This window comes from Hyaena hyaena, unplaced genomic scaffold (genome assembly GCF_003009895.1).
Source record: "Hyaena hyaena isolate Hyena2069 unplaced genomic scaffold, ASM300989v1 scaffold_248, whole genome shotgun sequence".
Classification (NCBI taxonomy): Eukaryota; Metazoa; Chordata; class Mammalia; order Carnivora; family Hyaenidae; genus Hyaena; species Hyaena hyaena.
The window spans coordinates 833,193-852,017 of NW_024080881.1; the positions used below are offsets into that span (position 1 = coordinate 833,193).

The 18,825-nt window shown below is 52.1% G+C and overlaps 1 protein-coding gene across 1 annotated transcript; it reads left to right on the forward strand.

Annotated features, from left to right (window-relative positions):
* Window positions 1-1,895: 1,895 nt before the first annotated feature.
* Window positions 1,896-18,708, forward strand: VPS51 (VPS51 subunit of GARP complex). Its single transcript, XM_039244731.1, has 10 exons — window positions 1,896-2,352; window positions 2,815-2,944; window positions 14,185-14,331; window positions 14,412-14,631; window positions 14,764-15,481; window positions 15,878-16,093; window positions 16,229-16,447; window positions 17,131-17,252; window positions 17,353-17,440; window positions 18,320-18,708. The coding sequence occupies exons 1-10, from the start codon at window positions 2,128-2,130 to the stop codon at window positions 18,578-18,580; spliced, it is 2,346 nt and encodes a 781-aa protein (XP_039100662.1). The 5' UTR covers window positions 1,896-2,127; the 3' UTR covers window positions 18,581-18,708.
* Window positions 18,709-18,825: the final 117 nt, after the last annotated feature.

Sequence of the window (18,825 nt, forward strand, 5' to 3'; positions counted from 1 at the left end):
TCTGGCTCAGTGCCATTTAAAACTTTTTTAAATGTTTATTTAGGGAGGCACAGAGAGAGCAGGGAAGAGATGATCTGAAGCAGGCTTTTCACTGACAGCAGCAAGCACAATGCGGGGCTTGAACTCATGAACCATGAGATCCTGACCTGGGCCAAAGCCAGACACTCAACTGATTGAGCCACCCAGGCATCCCTGGCTCAGTGCCATTTAGAAAAGTATCCAAGTAGTGTGTGAATATGTTCTTGTAAAAGATTTGCATGATGGGCACCTGGGTGACTCCCGTTGTTAAGTGACTTCGGGTCAGGTCATGATCTCATGGTTTGTGAGTTTGAGCCCCGCTTCCGGTAAGAACACAAGTCCCACTTCAGGTGGGACCTGCTTCTCTCTCTCCCTCTCTCTCTGCCCCTTGCTTACTTGCACTCTCTCTCTCTCTCTCCCTCTCCCTCCCCCTCTCCCTCCCTCCCTCTCTCTCAAAATAAAATTTGCATGATACACAAGCATACAGAAGAAAAGGCTACAACCTCCTGCCTCCTATGTACCTAATAGAGGTAACCCCCTTGATAGTTTGGTGAGTGGACATCTTTTGGGTCCCTTCTTTGTTTAAAAAAATTTTTTTAATGTGTATGTATTCTTGAGAGAGAGAAGACAGAGTGCGAGCAGGGGAGGGGCAGAGAGAGAGGGAAACAAAGAATTTGAAGCCGTCAGCACAGAACCCAACATGGAGCTCAAATTCACGAACTGCAAGATCCTGTTTAAACGCTTATCGATATTCAGCTTCCCAGGATGTATTAGCACCTTACTGAGGGAGACCCCTCACTGATGGGTTAATACATCTCGGTCACATGCTCATTGCAGATCTAGCATCAGGCTTCTATCATTTTGAAACTTATACTCTGACAATACATGAGGTGTGATTCTCTTCAATGTTTTTAAAATTATGCATGTATACGCACATGTACGCACATGAAGTTACATCCAGAGGGGACCCAAAAGGAGCACCTGCGTGGCTCAGTCAGTTAAGCGTCCAACTTTGGCTCAGTTAACGATCTTGCAGTTTGTGAGTTTGAGCCCCACATAGGACTCTGCTGTCCGCCTACCAGTGCGGAGCCCACTTCCGATCCTGTCCCCCTCTCTTGCCCCTCCCCTGCTTGTGCTCTCCCCCAAATAAATAAATATTAAAAAAAAAAAAAAAACTACAGACACTGGAATCTTTCACATAACTTCACTGTTTTCAAGTGTACAAATAATGATTTGATATTTGATCACAATTAGTCTAGTTAACATGTCACATAGCTACAAATTTTCTTGTGAGAACTTTTAAGATCTACTCTGATTATATGAATTTAAATAATTTTCACATATCAAATATCATTCTTAATTTTTTTAAAACCGTTTTTAATGAAAACATGAAACAACACTCTTAGCTCACCGGCCATATGATAACACATGGTGGAATGCGTTTGGCTGGCAGGACCCCCGCCAAAGAATAAAAGAGGTGGTTTCCATTCCTACACTTCCCCTGCCCGCCCCTCCCCTGCCCGCGAGCCCACCACAGCCCATCATAAGTAATGTTTCAAGGACCACGACATAAAGTCGTCTTCTCCGTTAAAACTCATCGTATCTCAGTTTGAACTTCAAGCCATTACCTGTCCTCTTGTCCGGGCATTTAATAGTCGCAACCCCGCTGTGAAGTCTGTGACCTAGTTTTAGGATAGGGGAAACTGAGCCGCCGCCCAGGCGAGGAGCCAGCGAGTGCCGGAATGTCAGGCACAAGCTCCCTGGTTCCGCGGCCGGGGTTCCGTCCACGGCCTCCAGGGGGCCCTTGCCCGCAAGGGTGCGGGGCTGGGAGCCAGGACCCGCCTTCCGTCTAGGAGGGAAGCAACCGGACCAGTTCCACCCAGGGCTTCCCTCCCTCCACCCGAGGAGCTGGGGGAGCCCAGGATTCTCCCGGAACCTCTTCGCTCAGGGAGGAAAGGTCCGGGGGAACTCTAGTCTCGAAGGACCCAGGGCTGCGGGGGGACGTTTCACCTGAAGGACTGCCTCGTTTCAACAAGAACTTTATGGCTCCCGGAAGTGCCTCCTCCCGGGCCCTTTCCCAGCCTCACGCCGTGGCCTGCGGTTGGAGCGATGGCGGCGGCAGCCGCTGGGCCTGGCCCGGGGTCCGGACCCGGGGACTCTCCGGAGGGGCCCGACGCAGAGGCTCCGGAGCGCCGGCGGAAGGCGCACGGGATGCTAAAACTTTACTATGGCCTCTCGGAGGGGGAGGCGGCGGGGCGCCCCTCGGGGTCGGACCCCCTGGACCCGACGGATCTCAACGGGGCGCACTTCGACCCGGAAGTGTATCTGGACAAGGTGTGTGTACGTGTGGTGGGGGGAGCCAGGCTCCTGATGCCTTGCACCCCTAGATCGCGCCCGCGACTTTGTTGCGGGGTGAGGGAAGCCGGGGTTCATAAAAAGACGACACCCCTCGGGCAGGAAGCAGGGGACAGAGCTGGAGTCTAGGGGGGCACGGGCAGACCTGGACTGGCCTCAAGTGGTGGCGGAGTCCGTGATGTCCCGCGCTGACGCTCTGACAGGCCCCGGGTAGGGGGCGTGGCCCGGGCGCTGACAGCCTTAGGATGGGGCCTTGGCCGAGTCTGAGCATTTCAAATGCTGACAAATCCCAAGTGGGACCGAACCCAGTAACTCCTGTACCACGTCCAGAATCTATGTCTAGGATTCCAGACAGGGGAGGGATGGGGGTTTTCTTGCACTGAAAGCCGGAGGGACCCGAGTGCCCCCTGACCCGAGCACTAACAACCCGGTTTACTCCAGCTGCGTAGAGAGTGCCCCCTGGCCCAGCTGATGGACAGTGAAACAGACATGGTGCGGCAGATCCGGGCTCTAGACAGCGACATGCAGACCCTGGTCTATGAGAACTACAACAAGTTCATCTCAGCCACAGGTGATTCCCACCGGGACGGACCCTTCGCTGTCCCGCCGACCTGTTCCCCCGTGTGCGGGGGGGAAACCAGCAGGGGATTCAGGGGGACAAGACCCAGATTCCAGCCCGTCCCTAACATTAATCCGCCCTCGCCTCCCTCTCAGAGCTTTTGTGGGCAAATGATTATAGAGGTGCTAGCTGCCCAGAGTGTGGTTCTGAGGTCAAAGGAGAGGGAATTAAAAAAAAAAACAAAAAACGATGCAATTTTAAACCGAAATGGATTTATCTTAACCACGTAGAATCCGTGGCACTAAGTATGTCTCAGTAAGGGTTTCTTTCTCTCGTTAGTGGTAGCTTTCTTCTCCTGTCCAGGTCTATCTTGAGGGTGGGCTTGTCTCTGTCTTTGTCTCTCCCTCCCTCCCGTCCTCCCTTCCTCTATCTACCTCCCCTCCCCCGTTTTAAATTAAGCAAAGAGACAGAAAATGTATGACATTAAGGGACACAAGTTCATGTAAAGGTTTTCTTTTTCTTTTCTTTTCTTTTCTTTTCCCTCCTGCCCTCTTTATTCTCTGTCCAGGACAGTGCTAGACAACGGTTAGCTATCATGCACACTAACTTCTGTCTTATGTCAGTGAAATGCACTACTCAGAGTTTTTGTGATAATTTTGGACCCACGTGTACTTAATCCTAGAGGCAGATCCTGGGGGTCCACTTGTGGTCTGTGAGAATGTTGCGTGAACCTCTGTGAAGGCCACTGTGACGTCTCTTACTCTACTGAGTGTCACAATGCCGGATGTAGTAACATAGTTATTGTTCTTTTATCTGATTTGAAGCAGGCTCAGTGAATAGGCACCTCTGTATTTGCTAATACCAACGCCAACCAGCAAGAAATCCTAATTCCTGTGCTAAGAAATTTCTCACAGGAATTTTGCAGACATTACACTTTCCATTTCTTGGAATTTGTATTCTTTCGACATTTAGCTCTGGTTTAACAAACCACCAATAAAGATGTTTTGTTATTTTATCTTTTTCCATAGAAAGAGAGAAAATTATAAATTGAGGGTTGGAATCAGGGGTTCTAAATCAACAAATACTGTAAAGTTTTATATCCATTCAAGTAGTCATTGAATGCCTCTTCCTTCCTTCCTTCCTTCCTCCCTCCCTCCCTCCCTCCCTCCCTGGCTTTTTTTTTTTTTTTTTGCCAAGAGCTGTTCTGCATATTGGGGATACAGCAATGAACCAGCTAGATCGAGCTCCTTCCTGGAGCCCACCTTCTAGCTGGGGGACAGACAATAAATGAATGCACAAATAAAGCTGGTAGTAAGTACTAGAAGAAGAAAATCGAGTAGGGAGAAAAGGGCGCCTGGGTGGCTCAGTCGGTTAAACATCCGATTTTGGCTCAGGTCGTGATCTCATGGTTCATGGGTTCCAGCCCTGCGTCGGGCTCTGTGCTGACTGCCAGCTCAGAGCCTGGAGCCTGTTTCGGATTCTGTGTCTCCCTCTCTCTCTCTGACCCTCCCCTGCTCGTGCGCGCTCTCTCTCAGAAATAAATAAAACATTAAAAAAAAAAAAGAAAGAAAGAAAAGGGTAATGTATGTTGGGGTCTGCCTTTAGCTAGGTAAGTATGAGAAGGCCTCTTTGAGGTGGTGACATTTGAGCAGAGCTCTGATGAGAAAGAACCAGCCCTTGTTGGGGGAAGAAACAGCAGTGGCAAAGGCTCTGAAGAGAGGGGCACGTCGGGTATGTTCCGAGTGCAGCAGGGAGTTTAGGGGGAGGTGAGGGAGGAGAGTGGCAGGTGACTAGGGTAGATAGTTAGTGGGAACCAGATTTTGTAGGGACTTAGAAGTGGCTCTGGGGATCCTGCTCTGAGTGAGATGCAGCGAGAAGCATGGGTGACCTGATCGTTGTTTTAAAAGGACCTCTCTGTCCACTTTGTGGTGAATGAACTATAGGGAGGCAAGGGTGGCAGAGACACGCCTTCGGAGCCCTTTGGAGCAGCCCAGGCAAGATGCTGGTGGTGGGGACCAGGATGGCACCAGTGGGAAAGTGGAATGAGTCAAGATTTTCTTTCTGAATTGGTCAGGTGAAGGGTCTGCAGTTCAGAGAAGTCTGGAACTCGAGGTACATGGAAAAAGACCAGACCTCGTAGGGAGAAGAGAAGAGGTCTAAGGACTGAGCCCTGCAGCAGCCTGACATCCAGAAGTCATGAAGAGACGGGAGATCTCACAAAGAAAGCAAACATTTGGGGAGGTTTGAGGACAGTCAGGAGCATGGATGTCTTAGAAGCCAAATGAAGAAAGCATTCCAAGGAACGGAATTGATCAGCTTGGGCGAAACATTAGCGTGGGGAGTGCCTGGCAAGAGCCAGGGAGAGCTGTGGGAGCAAAGCCTTCGGGAAGGGGAGAGGGGATAGAGCAATGCGTGCTGGCGAGCTTGGCCTTAGCCTTAGCTCCACAGAGCTTATCTACTGTAGAAGGGAAAGCAGAGTGTGGGCGGGGCGGGTCAGGTGGGCAGATGTGCTGGAGTGCAACCGCCCAGAGCATACGAAGGAATTTTGCCTCTATCCATACTAAGTGCTGAGCCTCGCAAGGTGATTAGATACATGAGTCATGTGGTAGATCTGTGTTTTGACTAGATCCCTCCAGCTGCACTTGGAGGAATGGGTTGGCGAGCTGGCTGGAGGCAGGTCTTTTCCCTAGTCCAAGGCAGAGATTCGGGGAGCCTACGCCGGGGTGGTAGTCGTGGGGCAGGACAGAGATGGACAAGCTGGGAAGTATTTGCAGCAATATTCACAAGACGCGGTGTCGAGGAGCTTTGGGTGTAAGGAATGACCCCGAGGTTTCAGCTGGACCCCTGCATGGTGGATCTGGTGCTCAAGAAACTATGAGGAGATCAGGTGTGGGACAGGAACCAAATGAGCTGTGCTGGTTTTTTGGTTTGTTGCTTTTAGTTTCTGAAAGGGAGCCAGACATGAAACGACCCTGGAGGGTACTGTGGCCCTTGCATCATGAAGGCCCTTGTAGATCATGAGAAGGATTCTGGTCTTTATGATCATTCTGGAGATCCACATCGGATATTAGCAGCATCTCAGGTCAGAAGGAACCTTGACAGACCTAGTCCAATCCATCTCTTCTGTCCCCAGAGTACCTCTAAGGAGTGACCTTCTTTTCTTTTTTTTTTTTTTAATTTCTTTTAATGTTATATTTCTTTCTTTCTTTCTTTTTTAATGTTTTATTTATTTCTAGGAGAGAGAGACAGTGCGAGCAGGGGAGGGTCAGAGAGAGAGGGAGACACAGAATCTGAAGCAGGCTCCAGGCTCTGAGCGGGCAGTCAGCACAGAGCCCGACGCGGGGCTCGAACCCACGAACCGCGAGATCATGACCTAAGCGAAAGTCGGACGCTTAACCAACTAAGCCACCCAGGCGCCCCTTAATGTTATATTTATTTCTGAGAGAGAGAGAGAGAGAGAGTGACCAGGGGAGGGTCAGAGAAAGAGGGAGACACAGAATCTGAAGCAGGCTCCAAGCTCTGAGCTGTCAGCACAGAGCCCGACGCGGGGCTCGAACCCACGAACTGTGAGATCATGACCTGAGTCGAACTTGGATGTTTAGCCGACTGAGCCACCCAGGCGCCCCAGGAGTGGCCTTCTGATTCACGCTGGAGGCAGGGAGCCTTTACTGAGGGGTGGGATCTCAGAACCCTGAGGCTAAGGGAGTCAGATTAGCTGACTAGAAGGCAGATGCATGTGTAGGTCCGGAGCTCAGAGGGCAGATTGAGGCTGGAGGGATAAGCCTGGCAGTCAGCTGTGAAGAGGAGGAGGAGGTTTTAAAGGGAAGCGTGGTGGGATTGCCCAAGGACAGACAGGATAGAGCCTGAGAAGGGGCGGGAGCCCAGAACCAAGCTTTGAGGAATGCCTGTTTGATGGCCATGGAGAAGAGGGTGAGCCTGCAGTGGAAACAGGAGTGGTCACAGAGGGAAGGCGGGGTCAGCGTGAATGTATGTCCCCTCAGCTGATTTCATTCATTTGTTCACTTGCTTGCCAAATATTGGATTGCCTGCGTGCCGGGCACGACTCTAGGCACAAGGCTGTAGCTGCAAACAAGACAATTTCTCAGCCATCACAGAACATACATTCTAGAGAAAGAGACAGTGATACAATCGTTTTACCTGTCAAGGGCTCTGGAGAAAAGAAAACAGGATAATATGTAGGGGTGGTGGTGGTTGGGAGTGGTTCCGAAGGGGGTGGGCAGAGAGAGGGTTTTGTGAGGTGGTGACCATTAGGGCAAATGTTCTGAGAGATCTCCCAGAAGTGGAAGTGGGGAGGGGCTGGTGATTGAGTTCAATCACCAATAGCTAATGCTTGGATCAGTCATACCTAATTGGTCAAGCTTCCACAAAACTCCGAAAGGAGAGAGTTTGAGAGCTTTCAGGTTGGTGAACACGTGGAAGCATGGGGGAGAGTAGCATGCCCAGAGAGGTCAGGAAAGCTCTCTGTCCCTCCCACGTATGTGGTCCTATGCCTCTCTGCCATCTGGCTGTTTCTGAGTTGTATCCTTTCGTAATAAACCAGTAATCTAATAAGTAAATTGTTTTCCTGAATTCTGTGAGCCGCTGCAGCAAATTAATTGAACCTGCAGAGGGGTCATAGGTGGGGACCTCCAATTTATAGCCAGTTGGTCAGAAGTCCCAGTGACAGCCTTGACTTTGGACTGACATTTGAGGCGGGGGTAGGGTAGTCTTGGGTGACTGAGCCCATAACTTGTGAGATCTGACACTAACTCCAGGCAAGTAGTGTCACAATGAAGTTAAATCGTAGGACACGCTTCTGGTGTTGCAGAATTGCTTGATGTGTGGAAAACCCTTACAGACACCAAAAGCACAAGCAACAAAGGGAGAAAAAAAGTAGGTAAATTGGACTTCATCAGAATTAAAGTTTTGTATTTTAAAGGACACTGTCGAGAAAGTTAAAAGACAACTCACAGAATAGGAGAAAGTATTTGTAAGTCATAAATCTAAAAAGGGTCTAATGTCCAGAATATATAAAGAACTTTTGCAACTCAGCACTAGAAAGACAACTGTATTTAAAAATGGACAAAGGATTCGAATCGACATTTTTCCAAAGAAGATTCACAAATGATCAATGAGCACATGTAAAGACGTTCACCATCATTAGTTATTGGAGAAATGCAAATCCAAACCACAGTGAGATACCACTGCCCCCCCACTGGGATTTCCAGAAAATGGAATATAACAAATGGTAGAGATGTGGAGGATTGGAATTCTCATACATCGCTGGCAGGAATACAGAATGGTACTCCTGAAAATAGTTCGGCCATTCCTCAAAGAGCCAAGCACAGAGTTAGCATATGTTCTAGCAGTTCCACTCATAGGAATGAATACACTGAAGAGAACATGGTCATACAAAAACATGGATGTGAATGCTCATAGCAGCATTGTTCCTAATACCCAAAAGAAGTAAGCCAGTGGCCACCATGGAACAACAAACATGGGTCCGTACAGTGAAAGATTACTCAGCCATAAAAAGTATGACCTACCGATGTCGTAGACTTTGGGTCTGGAGTTCTCTCTTGTCTAGAAAAAGAGCAGACGCAGGATTAAGATGCGAGAGAGGCTAATGTCGGGAGGAGAAAAGAGCCCTGAGTAAGGGTCCTTGCTCCATTTTTATTAGGATCAGAAGGCTTACAAGCGTGATGGACGTGCACAAAGAGACAACGAAACCGTGAACATTAACTCATGAGTGTGAGGGAAAGGGGGTTTTGAAGATATGCGGTGTTAGGGGTTTGGGTCAATACAAAACAAAATCCTGGCGAGGGGCAGATGGATGTTAATGGCGAGCAAGAGGCGCCAGCCTAGGGGACAAGACCAGCATGCCACCTCAGGGTCAACAAGGCACCTTTCTTTTGCTAATTAGCTCTGCTTCCGGCAACTTCCAGGCAACTACTGTGGTCTGCAGCCCTGTTTACCTATTTTGGTCCTTCCTTCCTGTGAAAGTGGCTTTCCGCTATTGTACTAAATTGGGGGGTGTTTCCACCCTGAATACCTAATCTTGTTTACCTAATCTTGGATGCTTTCATCCTGAGGCTTCCTATTCCCCGTTATGCCTTGTTAACCCATGGGTGTGAGTTTAGGGAATTCCTAAGCTTACTTCCCACATACCGATACACGCTATCACGCAGAGAACTTTGCAGTCATGCTAAATAAAAGAAGCTAAGCCCAAAAGGCCAAATATTATATGATTCCACTTATGTTAAATGTACAGAACAGGCAAATCCATAGAAACAGAAGACAGATTTGTGGTTGGCAGGCATGGGGAAAACAGGGAGTGACAGCTAAGGGTTCCAGGACTTCTTTTTGGGGTGATGAATGCTCTGGAAATAGATCGTGATATCAGTTGCACAGTCTTGTGAAGACACCAAGAAAATACTAAAAACCACTGAATTTTACAGTATGTTGATTATATCCCAGTTAAAAAAAAAAAAACAAGAAACACCCAACCAGGGATCAAGTCTGGTTTGGCCTGCGGGCTATAAACTTTGCCAGCCTGTGGCCTCCACACTGAGTTTTGTAATAACAGCATTTATCTGTTTCAAACTTGAAAAGGTCTCTCAAAGATCGTGCAGTGAAAAGCGTCTCGCCATTCCTTTTCCCAGGCAAAGACAAAGCAGCCTTTAACACTAAAGATTCACAGACATACAGAAAAGTGCACAGGTCGTAAGTGGACAGCTCTGTGAGTTTCACAAGCGGAACAGGTCTACGCTGTCAGCACTCAGGTTGATAAGCTGCAGACTAGCACGGCCCTCTCCTACCAGTTACCGCCCACTCCTCTCCGAGCTAGCATATTAGTGTCCAAACAGTTACCATTTGCCCTAGCGCAAGCTGCTTCTGTCAACAAGTGAAATAGTTCTGGGGGCACCTGGGTGGCTCAGGTCATGATCTCACAGTTCATGAGTTCAAGCCCCGCGTCGGGCTCTGGGCTGAGGGCTCAGAGCCTGGAGCCTGCTTCCGATTCTGTGTCTCCCTCTCTCTCTCTGCCCCTCCACTGCTCACGCTCTGTTTCTTGGTCTCTCAAAAATAAATAAATGTTAAAAATTAAAAAAAGAAATAGTTCAGAGATCTACAGTGTAGTATTTATCACTCAGTGGTATGGATTATTTATTTTTTGACATGATGGAACTTTAATTTCTGATTTAGTGGCTCTGGGCCTGTGTGCTCAGCAGCAATGACACTAGCAGTAGGTTTTCTTTTACTCTTAATTTTTTTAAATGTTCATTTTTGAGAGCAAGAGAGAGAGCATGAGCCGGGGAGGGGCAGAGAGAGAGGGAGACACAGAATCGGAAGCAGGCTCCAGGCCCTGAGCTGTCAGCAGAGAGCCCAACGCGGGGTTCAAACTCATAAATTGTGAGATCTATGACCTGAGCCAAAGTCGAATGCTCAACTGCCTGAGCCCCCCAGACAGCCCCAAATTTCTAATCCATTGCTGGGTTCTGTCTGCTAATTTACCTACACACCCCCATTTATTAACTTATCTGTGCATCTCTATTCGTAAGAGACACAAATGTACCATTTTCATCTTTGCGGTTTTTACTAACATTCTCGTATCAGTGTTAGGTTTGTTCCACAAATTAATGTGCAAGCTTTTCTAATTGTCTCTGTTTGTGCACTGCTTACACAGAGCATTGGATTGAGCCACCCTTCTGAGCTCTGGGAGCAGCCCTGGGAGACCCCCCCCCTCCCCCGGGCCTGGCGCCTGTGCGTGGAGGGGAAGGAGACTGTTTTATTGGACCATTCTCTAGTCCCTCTGTTTATGTTTTCTGTTCTTCTGGAATCCACTTAGGTGAATTCTGTTTTTGTAGCAAATTATTCATTTCATTCGGGTTTTCAATTTCTTTACGTGGAATTGAGCAGAGTTGTCTCTTGTGAGTATTATGATTTGTGTATTTGTGATTATTTCACCCCTTATTTCTTATTTTGTTTTTTCCCCTTTAAAAATTAGGTTAGCTAACATTCTATAAATTTTATTTTTTATCCTTTTTTTTTTCAGTGTTCCTGATCTTTTTGTTAAGTTTATTTATATTGGAGAGAGAGAGAGAGTGAGCACACAGGGGAGGAGGAGGGGCTGAGAGAGAGGGGGGAGAGAATCCCAAGCAGGCTCTGCTCTGTCAGCGAGTAGCCCAATGCAGGGCTCGATCTCATGAACCATGAGATCATGACCTGAGCCAAAGTCAGATGCGTAACCAACTGAGCCACCCAGGCACCCTGAGTGACCCTGATCTTTGATTTATTAGTTCTCCCATTTAAAAAATGTATTAATTTCTTTTTTTTAATATTAACTTCTTTTAGCTTTACTAATTCCTTCTTTCTGCTTTCTTTTCATTCTTTTTTAGTACTTTTTCTAACTTCTTGAATTGAATGTTTATTCTAATTTATTAATAGAAGAATTTGAAACGGATTTCCTCTGAAATTGCTCTCTAGAGAGCTATATCCTATAGGTTCTGATATAGTGTTCTCATTGTTGTTGCAATTTATTTTTATTTCCCTTTTGACCCAGCAGCCGATTAAGAATGAAGTTTTCTTTTTTTCTCCAAATGATGGGGTCTCTTTGTTTTATTATTAATTTCCAATTTAATTGCATTGTGATCAGAAAGTGCTGGTCTGTATAATTTCAATTTCTTGTCATTGTAAACTTATTGAGATTTTAAAAAAAATTAAAACTTATTTATTTATTTTGAGAGAGAACATGTTAGCAGGGGAGGGGCAGAGAAAGAGTGAGAGAGAGAATCCCAAGCAGGCTCCATGCTGTCAGTGAGGAGCCCAACATGGGGCTTGATCTCACAAACCATGAGATCATGACCTGAGCTGAAACCAAGAGTTGGACGCTTAGCTGACTGAGCCAGGTGCCCCCTGAGATTTTTTACATTTTTTTTAAGACCTAATATGTGGTGAGGTTTTGGTGTATTCTGTGGAATCTGAAAATAATTCAATATGAATAAGTAGGTTGCCCATGTTAGTTCTTTAGATCTTCTGTAGTTTCCCTTGGCTTTTGTCTACTTGATCTATCGGAGATCAATAGAGGTGAATTAAAGTCTCCAGATACATTTCTGCTTCATCCTCCTTAATTTCCTTTATGAATATATTTTTATTTTTTAAAAAAATTAATGTTTTTAATTTATTTCTGAGAGAGAGAGAGAGAGACATTGTGAGCAGGGGAGGGTCAGAGAGAGAGAGAGATACAGAATCTGAAGCAGGCTCCAGGCTCTGAGCTGTCAACACAGCCCGATGTGGGGCTCAAACCCACGAACTGTGAGATCATGACCCTAGCCGAAGTCGGATGCTTAACCGACTCAGCCACCAGGCGTCCCATGAATATATTTTTAAAGTGGTCTCTGTACCCAACATGGGCTCAAACTCACGATGCTGAGATCAACAATCTCATGCTGGGGCATCTGGGTGGCTCAGGCAGTTAAGCATTCGACTTCAGCTCAGGTCATGATCTTGCAGCTCATGAGTTCCAGCCCCACATCCGGCTCTGTGCTGATGGCTCAGAGCCTGGAGCCTGCTTCGGATTCTGTGTCTCCCTCTCTCTCTGCTCCTCCCCCATGCTCTTTCCCTCTTTTTTTCTCTCTCTCTGGAAAATAAATAAAGGTGGGGCGCCTGGGTAGTTCAGTCGGTTAAGTGTCCGACTTTGGTCAGGTCATGATCTCATGGTTCGTGGGTTCGAGCCCCATGTCGGGCTCTGCGTTGACAGCTCAGAGCCTGGAGCCTGTCTTCAGATTCTGTGTCTCCCTCTCTCCCTGACCCTCCCCTGCTCATGCTGCCTCTCTCTCTCTCTCAAAAATAAATAAAACATTTAAAAACTTCAAAATAAATAAATAAGCATTTAAAAATTAAAAAAAATAAAGGGAGGCCAGTTGGCGTGATTTTGTGGCTCAGTTTTAGCTGTTCAGGTGCATGGGATAGGTGACTAGTTGGGCATAACGTGCAGTAGGGTTTCACTAGCAGGTAACGGAGGGAGTGGCAAAAGAGGCACAGGGCTTGCAAACCCGCGATGACACTGGTGTTGGGTCCGGGACCCTGGGGAATGGGTAGGGAACTGCCGCCGTGAGAGGTGTGATGAGTCGTGACCCTGTGCTAGGGGCGGGCCGCCTGGGCGAATGATCAGAATTACAGAAGCGGGCGAGGCTTGAGGCTGAGATGGAGGGAGGCAGGTCTTGCCGAGGACAAGGAGAGGGTGGCATGGATGAGGCAGAAACAAGGGTGGGTGGGACTGAGGAAGTGGCAAATGGAGAGTCAGGAATGCCTGGAGCCTCATCCACTCGGATGGTCATGTCCACCAGGAGGTGACAGTGATCAGGAACTGAGAGGCGTGGCAAAGAGGACAGGAGGGACGGCAGCAAGAGGGATGCAGTTTGATGGCCGGGCCTTCATAGCTGGGGTCTTTTTTTTCTTTCTTAATGTTTTATTTATTTCAGAGAGAGAGAGAGCATGAGCAGGGGTGGGGAGAGAGGGAGATACAGAATCTGAAACAGGCTCCGGGCTGGCAGTCAGCACAGAGCCGGCTGTGGGGCTCGAACCCACAAACCGTGAGACCATGACGTGAGCTGAAGTTGGACGCTTAACTGACTGAGCCACCCAGGCGCCGCAATAGCTGGGGTCTTAATAAGGGAAGAGTAGAAACTATCTAGCCAGGGGCCAGGCCCTCAGGCACCGGTTATGAAAAGAAAAACTCTTAGGCAGGTTTCTCTTACGACTAAAGGGAAAGGACCCTTCAGAGAAGATAGGACATGTTCTAGAAGGTGGAGTGAAACAGCTTGGGAAGTCTGCGGAGATAAGGGTGAACATTCTCCTCTGTGTCCGACATTGCGCTGGGCATGGGGGGCGCCCCTGGGAAGGAGCAGACAGGTTCCTGCCAAGTGCTCTGTGCCCTCTTTTGGCATCTTCTCAGCGCAGGGACTGTGGCCCCATGGGCTGTCTCCCACACCGAAGGGGCACACGAGGGGTGCTCAGAAAATGCCGCCTTCCCTCCCATTTACTGTGGCCAAGCACCATTGCAGTCTTTCTTGCACTGACTCATCGATGTGACCCTCGAGGAGGTGGCTCAGAAGCATTTGGGAAGGAAGGTTGTGCGCGCGGGCATGTGTGCGTGTGTGCGTGTGTGTGTATGGTGGGGGGAGCAGTCGGACCCTGTCGCAAGCTGACGAGCGGTCTCCTTTCCCCTCCCCCGCGACCCTTGGCCCCGCCAGACACCATCCGGAAGATGAAGAACGACTTCCGGAAGATGGAGGACGAGATGGACCGGCTGGCCACCAACATGGCGGTCATCACCGACTTCAGTGCGCGCATCAGCGCCACCCTGCAGGACCGCCACGAGCGCATCACCAAGCTAGCAGGTGGGCCCTGCCCCCCAAGCGGGTGCCGGAGCGGCGCCTCCGAGGCTCTGGGGCTGACACCGCCTGTCCCCGCGCCCCAGGGGTCCACGCGCTGCTGCGGAAGCTGCAGTTCCTCTTCGAGCTGCCCTCGCGCCTCACCAAGTGCGTGGAGCTGGGCGCCTACGGGCAGGCGGTGCGCTACCAGGGCCGCGCGCGGGCCGTGCTGCAGCAGTACCAGCACCTGCCCTCGTTCCGCGCCATCCAGGATGACTGCCAGGTCATCACGGCTCGCCTGGCACAGCAGCTGCGGCAGCAGTTCAGGTGTGGCCCCGGGGCCTCCCCCACCCCACCCGGGCCCTGGGCCTGCCAGTTGCGGTCCATCTCCCCCACCCCACCCCCACCCCGGTCCCAGTTCTATCAGCCTGTCCTTCACCGCCACCTCCCGCTTTGCAGGGAGGGCGGCTCGGGCGCCCCCGAGCAGGCGGAGTGCGTGGAGCTGCTGCTGGCCCTGGGCGAGCCGGCCGAGGAGCTGTGTGAGGAGTTCCTGGCGCACGCCCGCGGGCGGCTGGAGGCCGAGCTGCGGAGCCTGGAGGCAGAGCTGGGGCCTTCCCCTCCGGCTCCCGACGTCTTAGAGTTCACCGATCACGGCGGAAGCGGCTTCGTGGGTGGCCTCTGCCAGGTGGCTGCGGCCTACCAGGAGCTGTTCGCGGCCCAGGGCCCGGCGGGTGCCGAGAAGCTGGCAGCCTTCGCCCGGGAGCTGGGTGGCCGCTACTTTGCGCTAGTGGAGCGGCGGCTGGCGCAGGAGCAGGGAGGCGGGGACAACTCGCTGCTGGTGCGGGCGCTGGACCGCTTCCATCGGCGCCTGCGCGCGCCCGGGGCCCTGCTGGCCGCGGCCGGGCTGGCCGAGGCGGCCACGGAGATCGTGGAGCGAGTGGCCCGCGAGCGCCTGGGCCACCACCTGCAGGGCCTGCGGTCGGCCTTCCTGGGTTGCCTGACCGACGTGCGGCAGGCTTTGGCTGCGCCTCGCCTGGCTGGAAAGGAAGGCCCGGGCCTGGCCGAGTTGCTGGCCAATGTGGCCAGCTCCATCCTGAGCCACATCAAGGCCTCGCTGGCAGCCGTGCACCTCTTCACCGCCAAGGAGGTGTCGTTCTCCAACAAGCCCTACTTCCGGGTATGGCCTGCCTTTGGGCTTGTGTCTCCCCCCCCCCCCCGCCCCCCATTCTGGGCATTGTTTCATTCATCTGGCAGATTGGCAGTCGTCAGGCTGCACAGTCCTTGCCCCAGGCACCCTGGATGTGCTTTCAGGCAGCCATGAGGAAGGCTGGCACTCCCTGGGGGGAGGGGAAGGCTCCGAGGGCATCTGCAAGCAGGGTCCCCAGCGCTGGCTTTGTCCCCTTCGCACTGCCTCGCCACGGGGGGGGGGGGGGCTGCTCACAGGGATCGGAATGCAGGATGAAGCTGTCCCTTGGAGAGGGGCCAGGGCATTTAGGGTCCCAGTAGAGGTTCCCCGACAGCACCTGCCTGGAAGAGGGGACCCGCTGTGTATCTGCAGCCCTCCTCCTCGCAGGGCGAATTCTGCAGCCAGGGTGTCCGCGAGGGCCTCATCGTGGGCTTCATCCGCTCCATGTGCCAGACGGCCCAGAGCTTCTGTGACAGCCCTGGGGAGAAGGGGGGTGCCACGCCACCGGCTCTGCTCCTGCTGCTCTCCCGCCTCTGCTTGGACTATGAGACAGCCACCATCTCCTACATCCTCACCCTCACTGATGAACAGTTTCTCGTGCAGGTGAACCGCTGCCTCACAGCAGGGAAGGGGATGGTGGTAATGGGAATCCAGCCCGTGCCCAGCTCCTGATTGCCGGCGGCTCCTGAGCCGCCCCCAGTACTCACTGTCCCTCTGTCTTCTGCGTCCCTGGCTCAGGACCAGTCTCCAGTGACCCCCGTGAGCACACTGTGCGCAGAGGCCAGGGAGACGGCACGGCGGTTGCTGACCCACTATGTGAAGGTGCAGGGCCTGGTCATATCACAGATGCTGCGCAAGAGCGTAGAGACACGGGACTGGCTGAGTACCCTGGAGCCCCGGAACGTGCGTGCCGTCATGAAGCGGGTGGTGGAGGACACGACGGCTATCGACGTGCAGGTGCAGGCCCCGGGCTGGCCCGGAGGGGTCCTGATGCCCCGGGCTCCGGGTTTTGGGAGATAAACCGCCCTCGGGGGATCAGGGCAGCGGGGCGGAGCAGGGGCGGAGCGGCGCCTGCGTCTGTGGTCCCCCCTCAGTCCTGGATCGTTGCATCATCACCTGCATGTCACCTGTGGGAGGAGGCTGAGGTCTAGAGTCGCCCAGGGAATCAGGGCAGGGTGAGCCCTGAAGGTTGAGCCGTAGGACCAAGTCTAATGTCCCCCCAATGTCCCGCTCCACCAGTTCCATAAATAGCGACCAGGAACCAACTAGATACCAGGTCCCCCACTACCCTGTGGAGCTTGTAACAAATGAGTTTGTAACTTATTGTTACTATTTTGTTTAATGTTTATTTATTTTTGAGAGAGACAGAGTGTGCAAATGGGGGAGCCGCAGAGAAAGAGAGGGAGACAGAGGGCCAGAAGCGGGCTCCGTGTCCATAGCAGGGAGCCTGAAGTGGGGTCCGAACCCACAAACCGTGGGATCACGACCCAAGCCCCAAATTGGATGCTTAACTGACAGCCACCCAGGCGCCCCGGAGTTTGTAATTTTGAGTGTCCTTGGCCCTCACCCTGGGCGCCTGGTGGGCTAGAGGGTCCCCTTGCTCTGGCCTCTGTACAATGGGTGCCCCCTTCCACCACCAGGTGGGTCTTCTGTACGAAGAAGGTGTCCGCAAGGCCCAGAGCAGTGACTCCAGCAAAAGGACCTTCTCCGTGTACAGCAGCTCTCGACAGCAGGGCCGCTACGCACCCAGCTATACGCCCAGGTCTGGCCGGCCAGGGTAACCCCGTGGGGTGGGAGGGGAAATGGACAAAGGACAGTGTGGGTGTAGGGTGGGCTCTGATTGCTTGTCTCCCCCCACCCAGTGCCCCAATGGACACTAATCTCTTGAGCAACATCCAGAAGCTGTTCTCGGAACGTATTGACGTGTTCAGCCCTGTGGAGTTCAACAAGGTCCGAAGTCCCCAGTGACCCCACCTTCTAGGGGCCCTTGGGAAGGTTGGCTCAAGCATCTGACTCAAGGAGTCCAGTACTCCTCTGCCACCCCCCCCCCCCGGCTCTGTCTCTAGGAGTGTAGGGTCATCTAGAATCCCGCCATCACCGCATCCCGCGGCCCTCGCCCTGGATCTTCATGCGCCCAGCCTGGGGCTGGATGCCAATCTAGAATGCCTCTGACCCTTGTCCTTGTTACCACAGTAGTTCTGGGTCCTCATCAGGGATTCCTGGCCACATGGTAGTCTCTGCGCCAACCCAGCCCACACTCAGGGACCTGGTGTTCTTTTGCCTCTAACCCAGCAAGCCTCCCCGCTGCCGGTGTCTGTCAGTGCTGACTCCCATCTCTGCTTGCTCTTTATTTTTATTTTTATTTTTATTTTTATTTATTTATTTATTTATTTATTTATTTATTTATTTATTTTTTTGAGAGAGAGAGAGTGAATGCGGGAGGGGGCAGAGAGAGGGAGAGAAAGAATCCCAAGCAGGCTCTGCACTGGCAGCACGGAGCCTGATGCGGGGCTCGAATTCACAAACCATGAGATCATAACCTGAACTGAAACCAAGAGTCAGACGCTTAACCCGCCGAGCCCCCCAGGCGCCCCTCCCATCTCTGCTTCTGCTTGCTGCGCTTTCCCTGTCCGTTCCCCCTCCAGGTGATGGTGCCATCCTCAGGTCTATCCCTCCCTCTTAGATGGGTCCTGGGACTTTTTCACCCCACCCCAGCTACTGGCCTCTCCCTGGCTCTCTGGCCCCCGCCCAGAACGTGGGCGCCCTCCGGGACCCGGTGCCCCTTTCCACCCCCTGCCGTCCCAGAGCAGCCTGTCCCCTTGCCTGCAGGTGTCCGTGCTGACCGGCATCATCAAGATCAGCCTCAAGACGTTGCTGGAGTGTGTGCGGCTGCGCACCTTCGGGCGCTTCGGCTTGCAACAGGTGCAGGTGGACTGTCACTTCCTGCAGCTCTACCTGTGGCGCTTCGTGGCCGACGAGGAGCTTGTGCACCTGCTGTTGGATGAAGTGGTGGCTTCCGCCGCCCTGCGCTGCCCGGACCCAGTGCCCATGGAACCCAGCGTCGTCGAGGTCATCTGCGAGCGTGGCTAGGCTGTGCCGCTGCCGCCAGGCGCAGGCTCACCCAGTTGCCCCAAGCTGCCCGTCTCCTGCCCTCCTGCCCCAGTGGCCCTTCCCCTCCAGCCTCTAGACTTGCCAAATAAAGACGTGCCGCCTCCTGCTCCTTCTCGCTTACGGGGGGCGGGGCTTGCCTGGGGTGGCGTTGTGAGGCGGTGGCTACCGAGGTGGCCTCGGAGCGTCAGGCCCACTCCCGAGAGGCGATTGGCTGGATTGCTGGG

Coding starts and splice junctions, on each gene's coding strand:
- VPS51 (XM_039244731.1), top strand. CDS start 2,128: ATGGCGGCGGCAGCCGCTGGGCCTGGCCCGGGGTCCGGACCCGGGGAC. Junction 16,094..16,228: donor ATGAACAGTTTCTCGTGCAG/GTGAACCGCTGC, acceptor TCCCTGGCTCAG/GACCAGTCTCCAGTGACCCC. Junction 16,448..17,130: donor CGACGGCTATCGACGTGCAG/GTGCAGGCCCCG, acceptor TTCCACCACCAG/GTGGGTCTTCTGTACGAAGA.